This window comes from Aulostomus chinensis, chromosome 5 (assembly GCF_037954235.1).
Source record: "Aulostomus chinensis isolate RoL2024-O1b breed Wild chromosome 5, RoL_Achi_v1.0, whole genome shotgun sequence".
Taxonomy (NCBI): Eukaryota; Metazoa; Chordata; class Actinopteri; order Syngnathiformes; family Aulostomidae; genus Aulostomus; species Aulostomus chinensis.
Window position 1 is genome coordinate 17,190,386 of NC_141324.1, and position 22,951 is coordinate 17,213,336.

The following is a 22,951-nucleotide window of genomic DNA, read 5'->3' on the forward strand; positions in this document are numbered from 1 at the left end:
TAGGTACTCAAAGAGCTTTTCCATTTACACACATTCTCTCTCTCTGTGTCTCGCTCTTACACACACACACACACACACACCAGATGAAATGCAATGTCAATCTTCTCATCAAGAAGGGGTAAATTGGCGTTCTGTGCCTTGCTCAAAGGTTGTAGATCATACCAGTAACCACCTGTGCCATGCTACGCTGCACCAGTAGACAGAGGAATAGTGACATCATCATGACTTTTGGTCAGTGGGGGTTGGAGCTGGGGAGGAGCAAGTGCTAGATCTGAAAGGGACAGGTGGCCATAGCGGGGATTTGTCAATCACAGGATAGCCACTCCCTAAAGCGCACATCCTGCTCAATGGCGCCATAGTTTACAAAACGATCATCATACTCTATTGCTTAAGGTTTAAAACTGTTAATTGAGAGCAACAAAAAAGAAACTTGAGATTAAAAAGTCAAGACAGAAGTAAGGTCACTTTTCCAAAGACTTCAAGATAATCAAATTTCTTCATGTCACCACTGATGCTGCCCCCTGCTGGCTAATTTTCACACAGAACCTGCAGAGCAACAAGGTTCTGGGGTCAAATGTAATGGACAGCTTGGGCCTTCCTGTGCATGTTCTCCCCTGTGCCTGCCTGGATTCTCTCCAGGTGCTCCGGCTTCTTCTCCCACATCAGAAACATGCACGTCAGGTTAACTGGTGGAATGTCTGTCTCGTGAACTGAAGGTTCCTGATCAACCCTGGTTTCTGTGTGAAAGTCTCCCTGAGAATGACTCTGAACATCTGATCATAGTACGGCACCCTGCACGGCAGCCTCCACCATCAAGCTAGGAATGTGTGTGTTGAGCTCTTTGTGCCACTGAAATGAAATCTATTAAAGTGATACGATCAGAAATTACATACCTGCTCATTCATGTCATAGAACACAACTGTTTCATTCCATTTAACATGCACGGTAAGAGTAAAGGGACGATGCGTGTCCAAGAGTCACCCTAATAGCAGAGAAGCAGAGGGATTGTGCTGCAAGGCTTCACTTCTTTCTCCTGCCAGTAGCTCCCTGAGTAACTGCCCTATATGCTGCTGCTTCACTTGACATGTTCCCATCGGGTTTAGCCGCCGACATGGGCCGTCTTTGTCACCTTGAGCATAATCGAGCTAGCATAGAGATGTAAACACACAGAAGAGCACCGAAGAGCAATAACTTAGCATGCACACTCTTACACAACATCCATGTACCGTACCTGCGCCGATGACCTCCTCGATCTTGACGGTGGAGACGTCGATCTCTTTGGCAAATTCGTGCACGGCTTCGTTGGGGTCTTCGTAGGTAAAGGGGTCAATGTAGATCTTCATCCCCGGGGAGCCTGAGAAGTGGGTCGGGCAGCCCAGTGGGGAGGGGCAGTTAGACATGTCGGCTCGCAAAGAGAGTTCTAGAACAACCAAAGTGCTCAGTGAGCTTTCTAGAAGAAGGCCATGACCCAGCATTGCTTACTACCCCTGAATGCTACTGCCACCTTCAGTAGTACAGGTGGAATATTATAGAAACATCAACAGTTGCAAGAATTGTGGAAAACAATTGATGATTCAGTATTTGGAAGGAGGAAGCAGGTCGTGATATAAAAGAAAAAAAAAACAGAGTGGGATAGAAGTAAGCCTGTATAGAAAGAGTCATTCTTTTTCTTCTTCTACCTTTTTATCGCCTTACCCTCGCAGTCGCTGCTCTTTGATAGTGGTAGAACCAATTTCCCCACAGCCTTTCCCTATAGGAGCTCATAAAGAGATAAAACTACCGCGCTATCAACTAGCGTTTTATGCCTTTCTGCGATAGGTGAGCTGAGTTCAGAGACGTGCAGACAGAGGACACATCCCTCTGTGTTGACAGAGAGGGTGGGGAGGAAAGCCCAAACAAACAACACAAACAAAAAAAAACCAACCACAAACTCGTGAATACGATCAATTGACGCTATGGATTGACACTGACAGAGAAAACAGATGTCGAATCATCATTTCTACAGTGACACTCAAGGTTTCTTTGAGGTGTTTGGTGAAAAAAAACAAAAAACAGTGGCAGCCATGATTGGAATAAACCCATCTCCATCAAGTTAATTTGTGCTTACTCATTTGCATAAGCCACATAGAGATGAAGGGGTCTCAGGAGACAGAGAGAGATGAAAAAAGGAAGATAAGGTCTGGTCTGGGGGGATCAAGGTGCCTCACCTCACTCTCAACTAGAAGCTGATTCTAGTTACTGCACTAATTGCCTTGAACCCTGTCTCTTTGACTGTAATTGCTCATTAGAGATTCCATACAGATTGGATTCAAGTTAATCCATTAGAGGGTTTACAGCTTTGCATTCCACACGCGCACACACACACACACACACACACACACACACACACACACACACACACACACACACACACACTAATAAAAAATGGTTTCATTTACAAGTGTTGCCAAGCTGCTTGCTCAACACCACCAATGTGTGCGACTCCAAATCTCAGCAGGGAACATATACAACAACAAACATAGAAAATAGATTCATAAATAAAAAAAACAAAACAACACACACTAAAATTGTCCTCATACATGAGGCCATTGCTCTCTAATCCACAGTCCAGAGCTCACTTTCATGTATTATTTACAAAGCAAACAGTTTATCTCTTTCCCTCCTCCTCCTCCTCTTCATCCTCCTCTCTCTAGTACACAGCCCTGGTTAACTGGACCCATCTTTTTTTATGGCTATTGGATAAAAAATAGATTCCTGCTTAAATATTTCATCGCTCCTCCATCTGAACGTCACTTCTATTTTATTTTTTTTACTCCATGTATAAAATCACCGACAGGAGAGGCACTACGGCGACATAAATTCATGCCTTTTTCAATTAGATAGCAACATATAAAGCTGAAATGGAAAATGGCAGAGCAAATAATTTACTGACTTTATTCATCTATTTATCATTTATAAATATATATTGACTTAGCCATGTTATTTTCGCCAATATCTAGCATTTACTCTAATGTATCCCCCAATTAGTCAACATCCTATTGGACATAATTATCATATCCCATACATACAAACAACTTTGTCCCTTTTTTTAATTTAAAGCAACTCTCTCTTGCGTATTTGTAATTTAGCCATTCCACTATAAAGCAAATACATTCCTCTTTACATATATATGTGATAATCCACTATAAGGAATTAACATGAACAATTACAGGACTTTGTAAATGCATAGCGAATACATTCCTATTTCATGTCAATCCCCCCAAAAAAGGGAAAAAAAAGCACAGTAATCTATTCTGTGAGTTTGTGAATATAATGAGTTGAGTTTACTTCCTAAACACAAACTAATTATCCCCCGTTTGATGTTGAAAAATAATTTGTCAGACGGGCGCTGCAGTGGCTTATTAGTATGGATCACAGAGGAGATCTGCAAATCGTGAGGGATTAGCAGTGACATTTTTATAGATGGTAAAAATGTTGGCTTGGTTTTGTCACACATGCAGTTTGTCTGTCTGCTGTTGGACTCATTTGAATGATAACATTTCGAAGTGAAAGACGTTTTCGGTGTTACGCTCGTACACAAACATTGAACTTTCATACATAAATACGAGGGAGAATAAATGCCGATATGAAATACAAACATATAAACCATCTAAACACAACCCGATCTGTTAAAATAAATAATAATAATGGGTTTCTTTTTTTTTTTTTTTTTTCTGCGAGCACCTGAATAAACAAAGTTCCAACATTTGGGACTGAAAGTGTTTGGGGTTACGCTTTACTTGAATATAGCGATATAAGAGTTAATTAAACTGTCATTAACGTGACCTAAAACTGTCATGAACGTGTCATAAAATATTAGTAAACAAGTCATGAACGTTTATGACCACTGTCATTAAGAGTCATTTGTTTTTTTGTCATGACAAGTTGACATTGTTGAAGTTGCCTTGATTATGACAACTTCACATAAATCAAAGTGACATTACTAGACGTTGTCCTGGTTATGACAAGTTGACGTTAGGGTTGGGGTTAGGGTGTCAAGTTGTCATTACAAAGACATTACAAACACCTTCAATGTCAATTTGTCATAACCAGGATATTCAAGTAAAGTGGTACTGTGTTTTGGTATTGGAGAAACCACTCAGCTGCACTTTGACATGATGGTCATCATATTAACTTACAGATTTGGATGTGTAAGTAAGAGTGCAAGAATACACTGGTGTGTGTGCGGATGGGTGGTGTGACCAATTGAAAACGACCCTGGACTCAGAGGGAGGTTACAAGTATCACTAGATTATTCCATCCATCCATTTTCTTCCGGTTATCCTGTTAAGGGTTGCGGGGGGGGGGGGGGCTTTAGCCTATCCCAGTGGCTTTCGGGTGAGAGGCGGGGTTCACCCTGGAAAGGTCACCAGTCAATCACAGGACCAAGAGTATCAATCAGCCTCGTCCCCTCTTGATGTCTTTGGACTGTGGGAGGAAGCTGGAGTACCAGAGAGAACCCACACAGGAACAGGGAGAACATGGAGACTCCACACAGAAAGATCCTGTGATGGAGCCGGGACTCGAACCTGGAACCTTCTTGCTGTGAGGCCACAGTGCTGACCACTGCACCACCAGTCACCAGTCACTAGATTATTATCTTTTTTATTCGTCCCAGTTGAAGTTTAGAATAATCTAAATGGTCAACTCTGTCTCAGTAGATATTTGCTAAAAATGAAAACACATCAAGTGACGTGTGTGGCTGGCAACAGCTGGAAAAGTAGACAGCTGTGTATGAAAAGCAAGCATATTTTTGGATTTTCACCCAAAACAATTGGGTGAGTGGCACTATTTTATTGTTGCGTTAAATACTGTAATTATAAAACTGTCAGTCAAATCTTGACAGTATAAAAGAAAACAATGCATTATGGGGTGGGGGATTCCTTTATGACTGCATTGTGAGGGTTGAAGGGGGAATAAAAAAAAGAACCTATGAATAGGATTCCTTATCAGCATTTTATTTCCTTTCCACTTTAAGTTGCCTATTTGATGATAAGAGCTGCAAGCATCTTTTGTTTATTTGCCCACTTATGTAAATAGTATTTGTTTTTCCCAAAGATATCCTGCCCATTTTAATGAAACCCAAATGCCACTGCTGAAGCTGTGACACAAAGTACCAGTGCTGGACGCTTTGCAGTGTCAGGCTCAACAGTACCAGAGCAGTAGCTCCCCCCGTGAGCCCCCTTTTCAGGCTACTAGGTCGGCTTTCATGTGAGGTACAAAACTCATACGCACCCTTTTGTGTGTATTTGTGTGAGTGTGTGTAAACTTGTCAGAGGTTGTTATCCTCCAGGCTCGCCGCTCTCAATCCACACATGACTCAATCGTGTCTACTGGACAGCCTTGAGAGACGGCTGTCAGCCAGTGTCATTGTGCAAAGAAATGGAAATATAATTTACATCTACAGGCATATTCTCCTTTTAGGCCTGAGGCACTCTAGGCAAGTTCCTACAGACCTTAATAGGATTTGTTTGGAGATGAACTGTGCATCATTTTAGGCTGACTAAAGGCTATTGGACTGGCGACGCGTCCAGGGTGAACCCCGCCTCTCACCCGAAAGCCGCTGGGATAGGCTCCAGCCCCCCCACGATCCTTAACAGGATAAGCGCAAGAATATGAATGGATGGATGGATGGATAAAGGCTATTGGTGAACAGACATGTACTGTGATTCCACCATATGTGCAGCACAAAGCTGAGGAGAAATGTCAACTCATGTCAGAAAATATAACAACTCTGCCAACTAAAAAAGAAACACTGAAGAGCAAATCAAATTGAACGTTATTTTCAATGTACCCTTTAACATTAAATCAGATGCTATGAGTTGGACTTCTGCTAAAAAAAAAAAAATCGTAGAAAGGGATGATCATGGCCTGTATTTATTCTTCGTTAAGCCACGCCCCCAACACCTATACTGGCTAGTCACAGAGTAACATATGTCAACTGGCACAGCTTGGTCTGCTCCAAGGTTAATCACTGCTTTTATTAACTCAGTAGTGTTATGCACTAGTTAGCATATGCTAGCTTGTTAACCTCAGTTATTGTTTAATACACTGGCTAACTTACGACTGATGTGAGGTTATATCAGCCTTCTGCTTGTGCTTCTTAAAGATCTGTGGACTTCTGCTTCTCTCTTTGTTTATATTATCGTGATTTTGTCACCAAGTCAGTTTGACATCCTAAATGTTTGCTTATGCACACTGTTGAGCCTTCAGTCTGCCTTCATCCTGAAGTAACTTTTTTTCCCCTAAAAATTAGAGAATATTTCTCCCAGGAGTGCAGTTAGCAACAGAAGGAGCACTAATGCTGGCTCTGAAAGCTTGATGGACATAGCAACAGTAACTAAGGGGCTGTGAGCTTTAGCAATGGGTGAATTTTCTGCTTTGGGGTTAAAAGTGTCCTGAGCATCTTTGCTGCCCAAATGTCTTAAAAACTGACCAAAAACAAAGCAGTAATTCAGTGAGTGTGAAGGCGAACTCACCTCTTCCTGTGCTGTAATGCTGCAGCTTGTCACTGTACACCGCCTCCTTGGTGTATGCCCTTTTCCTAATGGATCAATAAATATTAAGACAAGAGAGAAGACGAATCATGACAAGATGAAAGCAAGTGTAAACGAGTCCTGAGAAAAACATGGGTGAAAGTGGCTCAGTTGCATGTGGTGTGTGTTGGGGGGGGGGCTGTTACAGCAATGGCAAATGGAGTTTATGAAAATGAGCTGAGTTTTAATTAGATCTTGATAGGATCTCTCTGCTTTTCATCTGTCTCCTCTGCCTCGGCATCAAAAGAGCCCCGACCATTTCATGAACGCTTGCTTTTAGTTGCGCACAGCACAGCAGAAATTTTGACCTTCATATATCAAAAGAGAAAAGCCAGATGGAGAAAGTGACAATGTGACAAACTGACGTTAAACCCAATCAGCTAAGCTAACAGGCCGTGTGTGTGTGTGTGTGTGTGTGTGTGTATATATATATATATATATATATATATATGTGTGTATATATATATATATATATATATATATATATATATATATATATATATATATATATGTGTGTATATATATATATATATATATATATATATATATATATATGTGTATATATATATATATATATATACACAACAGGTGTTTGTATAGAATTATGCACACATACTGTAACAGATGCAGTGTAACATAAAAATTTCAGCAGCATGGTGTTTCATATGTGCGTTTTTTTACAGGATTACTGACAACTGATTCTCATTTTCAGGAAAAAGAGATTCATTTTTTTTCCTCATGAGCATATGAGGCAATTAACTTTGCACTGTAAGAGAGAGGCAAGAAAAGTGATAAATCTTGGTACTGTACCGGCTGCAGACGATGGAGATAGCAACGAGGGAAACAATAAAGACCACTCCTGCAGCCGCTGACCCGGCAATCAGAGGAAGCTGCTCCCTCAGCTCCGATTTGAAGTCATCTAGGTCACACAAAGAGAAAGACAGACAGATACTGAGCATGTCCTGGGGGGGGCGGGGGGTACATTTCCAGCTCTGTAGCTTTATTCTGGGACTTAAGTAGCTTTACATGACTCATATTCATCTTATACTGGACCTTTCTGCTAGTTGATTCTCAGTCTGAAACAGTCCGTTGGAGCTCTTTAAGAACCTCCTTCCTAAGAAGGTTGCCTCCTTCTAATTGGCCTTGTTTCAGAAACCAAGTGACAAAGTTATAGAAGTCTGAAAATTACTCTCATCACACAGTAGGCCCTTTTTACAATATCTGTGTTTATTTGGTGTGTGTGTGTGGGACTACGTGTGTGTTTTGAAGGGGGGTGGGGGTGTGTGAGAGATTCGAGACGGACGTGGAGACGGAATGGCTAGACAGGGAGTGCTGACAGATAAAGAAAACATATAGATCTCCCTGCAGAGAGGTGCTGACTGAAATCCGGTGAGCTTTAGTAAAACTGACTGACAGGTTGTGTTTGATAAACCAGGAGAGAGACACATGGAAGACAACCACATGACTGATGGTGAGGTGTGTGTGTGTGCGTGCGTGCGTGTGTGTGTGTGTCGGAAGGAATGACAGCCTTCTCTGTTGCCATAACTGTCAGAAAAGCACGGACACGACCTTGGAATGTTGTTTCTCAGGTGTTGAATAGAAATCCCCCCCCCCCCCCCCCCACACACACACGCACACGGAGCCCAAATATGTTTTTTCCTGAGGGCAGGCTGGTGTTAGTTCAGAGGACTGCCTAAATGCGTATCTAAAAACCCTACACAGCAGAATCCTCAGTTATCTTTTTTGTGCGCCTGTCTTCCAGCGACTTTGGCACCAGCAAACACTGGAGTTAAAGCGATACACGATTTAGCATGCTGCAGGCAAATCAGCAGCTGCTAAATCCAATCCCCCCGTGTAGAATGGGCCTATTGGATTAAAGTGATAAAGGGAGAACTAATGCATCTTCGGAGCAGTATGAGAGCCAGCATATATGAGGAAACTCAATGTGACAGGATTTGCTCACTCTTTTAAACGATCCTATATCCTAAAAATGGGTGGTGTGATTGTGTGCTGTGCCTTTTATAAACTCAGAGGTTGCAAAAATAAATCGGTGAAAAATGCACATTTGCTTACTGTTGTTGTTCCTTCGCGCCCTCCCACAAGATGCATCCTCAGCATTACACGCCAGCAACGAATTTGATCCGGTCGTGACGTCACGTTAGGACAACCAAAAGTAAACACTAGTATAACTCCACCCCTTTTACTGCTTGTTCCTGTGCCGAGCAGGAGAGTAAACCGGGCCTGGAAGCTTGATTTCTGGCAGTAGTGCATCTAACAAATCCCAGCATTTAAAATCAGAAAATTGCTGCAGAGAAGTGGTATTTTGGGAGACTTTCCTTGACCTCTACTCAGCCAATTTTTGAACGAGAACTATGATGCCTGAGTAGTATCCAAGTTAATATTGAGGGAAAAAGAGACTACAGTTTGTTGTGGACATGAAACCTCATCACGCCAAAAGCGGAAGAACCACGGAGCAAGTCGGGCCGAATGTTAGCTTTTTCATTTTAGCGGTTCCATTTCGTCTTCATAAAATCACAAAAGCTGTGTTTTTTTATGTGAAGATTATCATGCTGAACCAAATGAGTAAGTCCCATCAACATCCACAGAGCTTATTTTCTGAAAAATCCCATTAGCTTTCAGTTGAGAGAACCCACAGCGATGCTTCTGAACTTCAGGGTTAGCCTACAAAAATAAGTCATCCCTGCTGCGCATTAAGATATCAGATGTCCAATTTGCAAACCAAACAGCAGGAATGTTCTAGCTTCCGGAGGGGGGGGGGTCTTCACTTTTGATGCGCATTAAGCATAAGAGGTCCAGATGAACGTCCTGTTCAGCCACAGAAATCACACAGCTACCTTATTCAGTGGCAAATAGGCTCCTGTTACAATCAGTTAGTTGCAAAGACCAAGAAACCTGAAGGACAATGACACCAGTCACCTTACTGATGGACCAATCACCTCTTTTTCATCACACCTGTCAATCAAGTCTAAACTGCCTGCGTGCGTATGCCCGTGTGTGTGTGTGTGTGTGTGTGTGTGTGTGTGTGTGTGCAAAAGGACACTTTTGTGTGTGTGTGTGTGTGTGTGTGTGTGTGTGTGCAAAAGGACACTTTGTGAAGGTGCATGAAAATGTGCTGAGAGGAAGACAAAAAGGATTATACGTCCGGAGTGAGGAGAGAGAGCAGCAGTTAGGTGGAAATGCCGAATCTTCCTGGGAGATACTGGAGCAGCTTGACAAGGGGAGAGGAGAAGAGTGGAGGGGCAGGAGGTGGAGCCGTGTGGGTGTGTGTGTGTGTGATTGTCGGCAGCTCTCTAGCGTCTGCTGCTAATTGCTTTGATGAATGTCGTGCTATGGCAGGGAGCCAATGAATGAACCATAAGCAGTGTTTACGTGCGCGAGCGTGAAGCCTGCGCATGTATTTGCAGTGCATTTTGAGGGAAATATAATTTATGACAGAGAGGGGCCGCTACGTCTGCTCTGCACCGGTAAATAACCACAATGATCCCTGTCACTGCCATTATTATCCCTCTCATAGTCCCCTCCTCCACCATTATCACTGTTCCATTCATCGTTGTCATTTTCATTAACATAATAAAATGTCAAAATGTCACTCTTGAGTCTGACACAGTTTGAACTACGTACACAAGAACACCAGCTGAATTGTGCTTTGTTGAATAAATAAATACACACACACACACACACACACACACACCTTGTTGTACCTTACACTCATAAAACATGCCCGAGTAACAGGTGCAGCAGCCCCCTCTTTAACCCACTCCATTCTCCAACAATTCAGCCCCCACCAGGAGGAGAAAAAAAAAAGAGAATCTCTTCAAGTACAGTACTCATCACAGTTATGAATTCTGGGATAGCTCTCCAACAACAGAAGGTGCTGGGTGAAAAAACAAAATAATTAGCTTAGCATTCTGGATCAAGCACATTTAATCCTGAAAAAAAAAGACAAGCAAAATTCTCCATATTCAAAGCACCCACACACTCCAACCTGATCATGAAGTGAATTAATTTCGCTGTAGAAAATAGAAGTGCAATCAAACATTATGGTTTTCCGTTTATACCACCTACTAATAATAAGGCAACAACAAAGACTGGAGTGTGAGAACGAGTGTGAAAGAAAAAGGATGGAGAGAGAGGAAGGGAGCTGTATCTTCTGGCTCGTCCATTCTTACCATCTGTGAGGGTTTGGAAGCACATCTTGCTGCTGTATTTGCCAAAGCCAGCTACAGTCCGCGCCCGCACCTGTACCACGTAGACCGTACCCGACCGCAGGCCCTCCACGCGGGCGGTGTTAGTTTGGCTCCGCAGGATGGTGGAGTTAATCTCTGCGTGGTCCTGGAAGTAGAAAACACATAAAAGATGATGAAATGCTACACAGAAAAGATGTCAACAACACAGTAAAGGAGATCAAGTGCTATAGGCAGGTAACAGACTGAAGAATGTGGGCTTCATTTGAAGATTGATGTTTGTTACTCTAAATCATCGTCTGAAGGAGGACAGAAACTGATAGATGGATCAGAGTGGAGGAAAAAAGGGATATTCTTGCAAAACCGCAGGAGGAGGTGGACAACTAGAGAGTATGAATGAAACTACATGCTGAAGCACACATCAGTTTTGCTGTAAATTATTTTTGCCTTCTTAAAGCAGGTGTAGTGCAGTTAGGAAGAGTAGGAGCTTTCAGGAACAACGGAAGCAGTACTCCAGCAAAAGTTTCGGCTAAATGTACAACATTTACGATTGTTGTGACGCCTCTTCTTCTTTTATGACTCCCCTCGAATCAGCTTTGTGAAGAGTTACTGTACCGGCTCACATTAGGGGCCAGCAAGTATCCATCCATTTCCTGTTAGCTTCAATTGATTCCATTCAATTGTGAATAAATGCTTTGGGGCGTGACAACTTATTGTTCACAAATGTTGACATGCATCCATTACACAATCAGTTGCAGGTTCACGACACAATACCGTCATTAAAAGCAATCATTTCTCACAACGTGTACTTCTTAGCCACTGTATATTTGTGTCTTTAGATGCGCTTTACGAAGACAATTTCTGAGTTGTTTCGTTCAATGAAGTATAGAAAGTGGCTTGTCGATGTGATTTGTTCCATCTACATAAACAATGTATTTTTAAATGAGATAAGTACTTATTTGTCCTCTTTATAGATTCTAGGTGTGAAAATCTCTCAAAAGATTCATTTTCACACTGATGGATGCTGTATTTTGTCATTACAGCATGAATATACAGTATACATATACACAAGTATATACACACATACGTATACACAAGTATATACACACATAGATATATACACATATATCTGTGTATGCATACATGTATGTATGTATATATATATATGTGTGTGTGTGTGTGTGTGTGTATATATACATATATGTATGTATGTATGTATGTAAATGTGTGTGTATATATATATATGTATCTATCTATCTATCTATCTATCTATCTATCTATCTATATATATATCCTGTTAAGGGTCATGGGGGGGTGGAGCCTATCCCATCAGCCTTCAGGTGAGAGGTGGGGTTCACCCTGGACAGGTCACCAGTCCATCACAGGACCAACTCATAGAGACAGACAACCATTCACTCTCACAGCCACACCTACGGTCAATTTAGAGTATCAATCAGCCTCGTCCTCTCTTGATGTCTTTGGACTGTGGAGGAAGCTGGAGTACCAGAGAGAACCCACACAGGAACAGGGAGAACATGGAGACTCCACACAGAAAGATTCTGTGCCCAAGCCGGGGGTCTAACCTGGAACCTTCTTGCTGTGAGGCGACAGTGCTGACCACTGAACCACCGTGCCGCCATATATGTATGTATGTAGTCATTATGTATATTTATAATGTGGACCAGGGGGCCAACCTGCAGCTCCAGCATGCTCTCTCTCTCTCTCTCTCTCTCTCTCTCCCACTCTCTCTTTTCTCTCTCATCCTCCCATCCTCTCTCCCCCTCTCTCCAGTCTGCTTCAGTGTGTAGTTTGGGTCTTGCTGGTTGTATCTGCTGCGGGGGATCAGTAATTACTTAGGACTGTCACCTTCTCCTAACCCCAAGTGAATATGACAGCCAGAAAATAGGAGTGCACCTACACTAGCCTCGTCACTGCGGGTTGCTGATAGCTGGATGAAGACACAGTGTCGAGGGAGGGGCGGCGAAGAGGCTGTGTCAGTAAAACAGTGTAAACAGAAGCCAGCTTGGTAAGCACACAATTGTTTAATGCCGGACTACATCTTAAAAAGACACAAGAAATATATGAATACCAATATGAGTTGACAGCAGTGTGTGTGTGTGTGTGTGTGTGTGTGTGTGTGTGTGTCTGGTGTGGGGGGCAAGTAGTGTAAGGAGGGAGGAAGATGATGGCAGGAAACGATAAGAAACTCAAGGCAGATGCAACCCACATTGAAATCATTACCCAATCTGATAGGTGTAATTGAATCATTCCGGCTGCTCTGTCATTGAGCAGGCGAGGTAAACACACTTATGAATGCGCGCACACACACACACACACACACACACACACACACACAAAATAATGTGTGCTATCCCATTAGCTTTCATTGGACACTCTTGGCCTGATGAAGACAAACGTTCGAGACTGAGATGAGAGCACCAGCAGGCCTTCACTTCTGTATCTGAGAGGAGAGAGGACGTGTTTATAAAGTGAACAACAGGAGGAAACAGGTTTGGAGAGTTTAATCAAACCACAAACTTGCATACAAATAATCTAAAACCTGACACGAAAGCTGCTCGTTGGGGATTTGTAACTAGAAAGTAGATGAGAAGCTGGAGCCACTGTCACCTTTTTCATCTCGTATAGGACACAGGTGATTGCACAGGGACAACTTGGGGATGGGGGGTGGGAGGGAGGTTCAGGGTTTACCTACTGTCACGATCACTCATTCTATATTTCTGAGGACCACACCCCCATCTGTTTCTTTTTTTTCCGATAAGGACAGGTGAGCAAACAGATGGCAAACCGCCAATAAGAGAGCATCCCTTGAGGGAGCACCAGCTTGGCTTGGCCCTTTCATGCTGCCAGTCAAATGGGGATTACGTGACACACTCACTCACTCACACACACACACACACACACACACACACACACACACACACACACACACACACATACACACACACACACACACACACACACACACACACACACACACACACACACACACATCTGCCACTTTTAAAATGAGCTGGCATTTGGCACTACAGAAGGTTCGGGGATAGCCAATAAAAAGCCCACGCCAGGAGGAAACTTCCAACCATGAGAGGTCCCTTCCTGCTGCCAGTCAAATGGTGATTAGGAGGACCACACCCTAACCTGCTAAATAGAGACGGAGGTGCAGGTGGGGAAGGCAGATGGCCGAGCAACCAATCAAAAGCATTGCCAGGGGTGATGGACAGGAAGCACTCAGGGGAGCGTGGTCTCCCAACACCAAAATCCTGGAGACAAACTTAGCAAGAGCTAACATATCGTCCTCACTGGTTAGCTTCTTACGTCGTTTCAATTTTTCATATTAACGCGGGTTCTACTGTATTATACTTTTGCTAAATGTCTGCAAGCCTAATGGTGGTTCTATTCTTAGACATAATACTTTCAAATAATTTTTTGGTAACAGTCTATTTCCTACCAATTCCTGTTGCCGTGAAACCGGAACAAAGGGGCTAGAGCTATCTTTGAATTCAAACATCCTCACTGTTTGTTGTTTCTCTTTTTCTGTTGGGCTGGAAACTTTCATGGTTCTGACCTTGATTGGAGCATACAGAATTATTATTTTCTTCTTGTCCAACCATTTTAACAATGGTGTAGTGTGTGTGTGTGTGTGTGTGTGTGTGTGTGTGTGTCTGTGTGTGTGTGTGTGTGTGTGTGTGTGTGTGCGCGTGTGCGTGTGTGTGTGTGTACGTGTACGCGTGTGTTTGTGTGCCTGATTTTTTCCAAAATGCCAGCTACGCAAAATGGGCATCATGGCTTCTTGGCACCAGTGCAGACATGTTGGGATACCATGTGTCCTCTTCACAGGCTCACACACACACACACACACACACACACACACACACACACACACACACACACACACACACAAACACACAAGTGTGGTAATACAAAGTCTCACACACATACACAAAGGGAGGGGGGTTGACTGTACGAGAGAGAACATTCAAATATTATTTAAATGTACTGCCTGAGGTAAAAGAGGCAAAGAAAAAACGAAGGAAATGTGTGCCAACATTAGATTAGTTTTATTTCCAAATGCAAATAATTAGCACTACATAATGAATTGTAATCTACAAAGAAAAATGAAAGTGATTTTGTATGGAAACACAATGGTGATCATTTGATATTAAAGAGAATTGAAGTGTCTTAATCGAATTGGAAAATAAAGAGAAACTTATATTATGTAAAAGCAAATCATGTTCGCATACAACAACCAAAACAAAGCAATGATTTTCATAGCTTGTGGGGATTCTACAAGGACAAACAAGAAAAGAAATCAGCTTATGTGCAGAAAATTTGAAATCTTATTCAAGAGAGAACAACCTCTCTATGCATTCTAATCACTTGGACGTTGTCAAGGAGCAACAGGAGGAGACGAAGAGTCTGGAGGACATGTGACCACCGATGGAGTGCTGGACATGTCCTGCTTCTCTTGGGCTTCATTATCAATCTAAAATTGTCTCGACAACATCTGTGTGCCTACAAACAAAAAAAAAACAAAACCTTGGTCTACTGTGACGTGTGGCAGCGAGAGAAGAAAAGAATAATTAATACTTTCTCCTGGCGTCTCTTCTGAGGAATTGCTAATTGTATGTAAAGCATTCATTGGACTTTTAGGATGCCAGAAATGCAAATGTTGCTTTGGTCAGTATGATGATGCTCATTCATACATTCCTGTATGACAGTGCTGCTGCTGTCCCCTCAGAATGGATGCACCTGAAATGATCACATTAACACTGCAGAAAGCACACACACACACACACACACACACAGCCATCAGTAACCATAGCCAGTGGCTGCTCTGCTCCAGCCTTAATGGAGGGCCCGACCTGCGCTATGCTGAGTTATTTCCACCCTCCCCAAATTTTAAGCCAACCAGAGGGACAAAAAAGGAGTTTGGGGAGGGAAAAAATGAAAGAAGAGCATGAGATTCTATTTTCCCTCCAAAACCTCTAATTTATTTCATCTGGCTCCCCAATTTACTGCATCCTGGGACCACTTTCGTTACAGTGAAAAGGCGGGTTGAAAGGGGGAGTGAAGCCTGTTAGGAAGAGAAAAAAGAAAGACGCCTTCAGCACTCACTGCAGCTTTCAGGTAAAATTGTCAAAATGTAGTCTTTTAGGTCATTATCATCGGCTTCCTTCATGTCTAAAGTCGTTTTGAGGGATGTGATGATTGGAAATTTTCCACACGGGAAAATAATTGCAAAGATTCTAAGAGTCAAACAAACACGTGCCACGGAAAGTGATACCAGTAACGCAGTGATATTGGTTGTAACACAGAAGTTCAACCAGAAACACTCTGATTTTAACCAAATGCAAGAGGATTGACACCGCCTACCATTCTGAGGCAGACATATCTCCATCAATAAACTGATTTTTCGCTCGTTTTTTTATAATGGGATATTGATACTAGGCCCATCAAATGATCTTATCGAGCCCGTTAAGTGCGATTGCGATCATGGATCCAAACTTAGTAGTTTGTAGTAGTAAATTTCGAGCACCGCCCCTGAGTATATCAGGAATTCTAGGAAATGCAATGAAAAAAATTCCTAAAATTTCACAGACTCCTTGCTGTATTTCCATCAATCAACCCTGCCCCATTGGGACTGCTGTCGCAATGTCATCCAAGAGTCTTTTATTTTCCTGTCACTGCTGTAAACCATCAAAACACAGAAGAAATAACCTCTCGAACCGAGTTCAAAGTGACAGCCAAAAAAGGTAGAATTCTACTTTCCGCTAACCCCGAGGTATTTCTCAACAAAAGGAGCTAAGATGCTAAGTTACAGGAGGAGCTGCTGTAGTAAATGGCTATGGGAGGCTTCCTCTGATAAGTGAGTACAGCGAGACGCCTCTCTGCTGGGCTAAAGATTACCTGACTGTGTCAGACATGCTGAGAAAACTTCTGCAACATTATTGCGTTACAGCTCTCAGATTAATAAAGATGAAATAAAAAAAGGCCAGTGTATGAAAGCCGTTATTATGTAAAGCTTTTTTCCAGTGGTTGCATTAAACCTCAATAGAATCAGCGGAGGGCTGGTGAGTCTGGACTGCGGTAGAATGACCTGCTACATCATATGACGAACACAAAACATGCGTGTCAGTGTTCCTAGTAAAGGTGTCACACTGAGGATTTGTGAACTTTGTATCAAGCATGCGTACAAAAACAAATGTCTTCTGAGGGTTGTTACACAGTCAGGTACAAGCCAAGAGTGACAACTGGAATAGCAGCAGCTGGCTGAAGCAAAGTTTGTTCAGTGCTGGGGTGGGCTATTATTTTTCCTTAGGGGGCCACATGAGAAACCCAGATTGTTGCTAGGGACCACACAAAGATTTGTCATGCTATTGTTCAATTTTACAACTAAGATTGAATACACAAAAAAAAGAAGAAACTGCGCACACACTCTTCTCCTTCAGCAGCAGCTGTTTGTGGAGGATCCCTACCTAGCTGTACACTCGCTCTCTGGTGATGGCGGACTGTGCCGCACACACAGTTTTAATTTTCACCATGTTTGTAGTCCATGACAATTCATTGTTGTTAGCTTATCAATCTCGCCGTGGTCGTGTAAACACGACAGTGGACAAAGAAGGTAGAGATAGAGTTTATCTGCTAGTGGTTGTTGAGCAGGTGGTGCCAGTTTTTCTCTTTGACTGTCTTTATTGCAGTGACAAGTTTTGTTTAACTTACCGCAACGGCTCTGACTGCGATCTACTCTGTGTCTGCGCGTGTGTGTGTGTGTGTGTGTGTGTGTGTGTGTGTGTGTGTGTGTGTGTGTGTGGTGGCGCTTGCCCTGCCCTTGGTGCAACCTGATGAAATTACTCTTCAGTACTGACAGTTGGCACAGATTAATTTTAACACCTTTCAGTGCTCAGTAGTTCTGATTCTGCAGTGCAAAAAAGGAGTGACCTTCGGTACTCAGACCGCCATAACTAAAATGGCATGGTATGTCTCAGACCTCGAGGGCAAGGCAGATCTATTGTGGGCCGAAACGAAGACACGGATGTACCATGTTACTGTCAGTTTTACAGACGTGGGGTAGACCACATGTGATCCCACTCACACACATGCATTCATGGGAGGGTCGAAGGGAATTTTCTACAAAAATATTGGAGGAAATATGCAAGAAGACTGATTTGTAAGACTTTTTATGTTATGATGGAGGCTGTATTTTCAGACCCATTTAAAATCACACGCACCACATTGAAGCAACATTTATTTGGCCTTTTTTTCTTAAAGTCATCTCTTTTTCCACTTCATTTTCTTCTCTGATTGGCCGTTAAAAAGACCTTCTTTTTTTTTTTTTTATAAATAAATTGTCAGAATTCTGTCTCGTCCATCGCATACTAATCGTTCCAAGCAGTTGTGTACCAGAGGGTGCCACAGAGTCCAGGGTGGACGTCTGTACCCAAATGTAGGTGCTTGCATGATTGCGTCTATTCGTTATAGTCGCTCAAACAGAGCAGCTTATCATTTCTGGGTGGTGAAGAATTACTTCCTTGATGAAATGATTGAACTTATTCGACTCTACATCCATTTCTTGATTAGTTCCATCGCCAGATTCAGCAGCAATCCCTCTGACCCCCCCACCCCCACCCCCGTGATCCCCTAACTCGCTTAGAAGGAGAAATGAAGGTACAATACGACAGAAGTAGTCAATGTAGAGTACAACCTCTCACCTGAATTATCCCAGTGCAATTAGTAATCTTGTCCTCGTTAATTCACTAATTTGTGATTAGGCTTTGCTCATCTATTTGTGTGAGGACACGCTACATAAACATCAATAGGATTAGCTTTCATTGATATTCATGAGCTAATGAGAGGCTGTATAAGTGTTATTTACACAACACTAAGCTGTCTGGCAGATAAGGTTTCTCGGGGCCATGGCAATCAGAATCAATGTCATGACCTATGCAAAGCCAGAGGGGTTCAAACTACAAACATCATTTAAAAACATGATTGTTATTCTCTCTGATGGAAAAATGCAAACGGTACACGAGCACAGTTCCAGAGTGGAGTTTGGAATATTGATCTAAAATCAGTTTGTTTGAAACAAATAACAGGACATTTATCAACTCTGTATTTGCATTATATTTGGAAGCAGAACATGGGGGAAAACTAGCAAAGTCAACACAAACACTGAGGGTATAAAAAATGTGCATGACCAACCTTGCAATACCCATCGATCAGCTTTAGGAGGACAAACAAGGGCGCAAACAAAAAGCTAGAGTCTCCGATCTCTCTGTATCATTATGTCGAAGGCCTCGGGAAAAGCCTACAGGTCAATACCAGAGCAGCACAGGCTCTGTGGGGTAGGGCCGGTGACTTAATAAAGCAGACGCATTGTGTGTGAACAGACGGGTCGATGTGATTCCCTCCAGATGCAATGCATTTTCACAGCAGGACAGGTTGCTGCACTGTGCAGAGTGGGCCGAGAGCAGAGGTCAACCTATTCACTTCATCTACAGCAGAAACCAAAGAACAGTGGGAGAGATGGAGCAAACACAGTGAAAGGACATATTATCAACCCGGGGGACTCTGCTGGTAGATATCCGGGAGAGCTTGGATTTTAGACACACATTCACTGTAATCTGGGGTGTCTGGATGGGCCAGATTTGACCAGCATGGACGTCATCTGGTTGTTTGAAGAAGACTGTGACACTCAAGTCCATCGCTGAAGAATGACTGCACGCGTGTTTATTTTCTCCTGCCTTGACTACTGTAATTTCACCAGTCTTAGCAACGTGTCCGTGCCTACAAGGGTCACAAGGCCATGTGTGGAAAAACTGACGTTACTCACCTTTATCTTTAGATGCTTCTTTGACTTTCTTTTTTTTCCAAAGTTTGGCAATGCTGTGTTTTTCTACAAGTCAGGAAGGCGCGCCCCCTGTTGGTCAATATCCAGGTTGTTTTTCTGGTGCTAAAGACATTGTGGCAGGTGCAAACATGCTGCTGGATTCCCTGCGTCTGTCATTAACTGAACTAGCTCTTTAAATCGGTTTTTGTGGAATTCTGCACACCAATACTCGTTTGACACGGCTACGACTTTGCTATGCAGCTCACATAGGTTGGCCAAGCCGGCCTGACCTTTAAAGGTAGATGCAGGTGCTTTGAGAGGAGAACTGTTGCATTGATTACCCAGAGTGTTATTTTTCTGAGATTTAATAAACATCAAATGAACAGCAGCACATCTCAAAGTGAAGCTCTGACATTGCTTTTGGTTGCTACAACATTTTGAGGTTTATGTTGGTTCAAGCCCAACACCAGGCCTTGTGTTTTTGAACCGCAACGCTCTCATGTTTCTGACTAACATGCGTAACCACAATCAACGTCTGCAGCCACCACTCTTGCTGCTGGGGGAGACAGGGGAACCCCTCTGAGCCTTCAAGGCAGGGTCTGTATCCCACACCAGACCAGATCCAAGAAGCTGGTGGTGCAGAGACATTCCTGTGGTCATCCAGCATGGAGTTGAAGGTTACTCAGAAAACACACACACACACACACACACACACACACACACACACACACACACACACACACACACACACACACACACACACATACACTCAATTTACCTTTTCGTAGTAGCGCAGCTCGTAGTCCAGAATGATCCCATTGGGCTGTTCTGGTTGTGGCCATGAGAGTGTGAAGCTATTCATGGTGGAGCTGATCTGGTGCATGATGGGAACTATGGAGGGAGCTGTAGGGAGCAGAGACACGCAGCATCAGTACATTTCCAGATTAACTGCTGATTATTACGGTCATCATTCACTTCTAATTGAAGGATCTGTGAAGGTATTACTACAAGGTAATAAAACACACCCTTCAGTCACAGTGTCATAGACATTTATTCGACCGCCATTTCCAAACCATCCACGCTGCCAGGCGAGGGTGTACTGAGCATGCTCGGCCCACCTGCATCCACTGGTAGAGCCAGCTACCACCAGTTAGCCTTCTGCTAACTTAAACTTGAATAAGTAACTTAATCTTAAAGGTTTTTTTTTTACTTTTCAGATTAAAAAAATCACCCACGGGTAAACAAACAGCAGAGCCCTTTACATGATGATGTGTACCATTGCTTCGAGTTGGTCCTAAAAACCTTCCCTTACTAATAAACAAGAGCAGAGGTTTGTCCATCTAATTTTCCCGTACAGCACATGAAAATGCTATGAAATCTTCTGTCATATGAATTATTTTGACACTCAAATGATTCTTTCAGTGCAAACATGTTTAAATTACACCAAAATAACAATTCAACAGAATGGGAAATCAAGAACTAGAACTTTCTTTTCAGGCAAAGGTAGAAAATCTTTTGCCCTGCTTGAAAAGGCAACGCTCTTACCCATACAGAACCATGCAGTGAACACTGGGATCTAATTTGATGCAGTGTTTTAATTGTTTCGGGTTGGCTGAGTGGCGTATTTGAGGCCATTTGATCCTTCAGCACCAGCACACCTGAATGAATGCAAACGATTTGTCAATTAACCCTCAGAAAGTTCCTGCTCGTTCCCTTCGTCCTGCACAGCCATCCCTCTATCATTCCTGCTTCACTCTTCCCCTGCCGCTTAGAGATTGTGTTACCGGACACAAGGAAGAAATCATCCATAATAAATCTCTGGATGTCTGAGTAGTTGCGCCGGTGTAGTTCACCAAATCTGTTCAAAAGCACGTCGGTCAAACCAGAATGTTCTTCCAGTCCAGAGCAGAATCTGTATTTATGTGATATCTTGTCTGAAATAAGCTGCATAGGATTCAAACATACTTTGATTTTTACCTGGGGAACATGTGTCACATACCATCAATGAGTCAAATGCCACATCGTTCGTTCTTTTTTTTTTTTTTTTTTCTTATTAAACCTTGACAGACTTTCCTGCTGCTGACATTTGCAACTCCATGTCACTGCTGACGGTTGCGTGAAAGTAGTTCAATAACCCCGGACCGTTTGCTCTTGAGGAAAAAAACTAAATTTCCCTGGTGCTTATAGTCACATTTTCAACATCTATTTGTTGTGTTAATATGTAATCATGGCCCAGCTGACAAGCTCCTAAATGTCACAGACTTGGCCGATGAGGATTTCAGTGGTGAGAGTGTTATAAAGTTTATTTTAAATCATATTCTTCACATGGATCACTGGTTATGCTCCCTGTAGTGGGCCTTCGCTGTGTTTATTCTAAACAAACCAATGTCACTATTGGTCTTAACGGATGTTCTTAAGTGCACCAGTTCCTGTGCAGCTGACTTGTTCATTAAAAAAAAGTTAAAAACAAACAAAAACAAAACATGATTTCCGGGAAAGTAACTTTTTTATTTTATGTGATGATATATATGCGGACTAAAAGCAAAAAAAAAAATAATTATATGCACCAAATTTAAAGTAAAAGAGCAAAATTGCCTTGCTTTCTATTTATAAATGAATCATTATTCCCCAGTTTGTGTGAAAATTACTCACATTTACGATCACAAACTCCTCCCAGGTGATTAGATAAGCTCTACTTTTAAAATCCAATCCAACTAAATTTACTCATCAGACCAATTTGTGATCGTACAAGTATCTTTGATTAAAAAATTCACACGGCTGCTGCTCATATTAAGTTCAAAGCCATGGTGTTTGTATACAGGATTGGAAGTCAATCTCCACCCCCGTGTCTGCAGGCATAAATACAGCCCGCCACATGCCCATGCTCTACATTTTATGCCCAGGAGCTCCTTGGCTCTCAGCCTGATCGCAGCTGAGGCCTAGTCATTGCTCCACCTGGTCTCCACTTGCCAGCTCTCTGAATAAGTCTTCTATTCAAAAGGCAGCAAATGACACACTCCAACTAAATGCTCCTTTTTATCTGACTCCTTAGTGGTTATTCTATTTCTTCTCATACCCCCCCCCCCCCCCCCCACACACACACACACACACACTCCCCACCCTTATAAAACCACTCTACAGCAACAGGAGTTTTGAAAAAGAGAAAAGCCCACGACCTTTTCATACCTTGTGCCTGCTTGTTGGAATAATGGTTTATTCTACAGTTGGGATTTAGGGGAATCCTGCCTGATGTGAGTGTGTTGTAATTATCTAAAATGTAGCCCTGAATGGGTTCTGTTTATCCTGTCAGTGTGAATGGATTC

The 22,951-nt window shown here is 42.6% G+C and overlaps 1 protein-coding gene across 2 annotated transcripts in view; it reads right to left on the reverse strand.

Annotated features, from left to right (window-relative positions):
- The window catches only part of ephb1 (EPH receptor B1), a 159,473-nt gene that overhangs the window by 22,902 nt on the left and 113,620 nt on the right, over nucleotides 1-22,951 (reverse strand). Inside the window, exons 6-10 of one of the 2 annotated variants that reach the window (XM_086203572.1) lie at nucleotides 20,407-20,531; nucleotides 10,766-10,928; nucleotides 7,386-7,494; nucleotides 6,519-6,583; nucleotides 1,232-1,354 (exon numbers count right to left, since the gene is read on the reverse strand). In XM_086203572.1, the coding sequence (XP_086059698.1) occupies nucleotides 1,232-1,354; nucleotides 6,519-6,583; nucleotides 7,386-7,494; nucleotides 10,766-10,928; nucleotides 20,407-20,531 (585 nt within the window). Of the gene's footprint in view, nucleotides 1-1,231; nucleotides 1,421-6,518; nucleotides 6,584-7,385; nucleotides 7,495-10,765; nucleotides 10,929-20,406; nucleotides 20,532-22,951 lie in introns of both variants that reach the window. The other variant, XM_086203571.1, reaches the window with a different exon arrangement.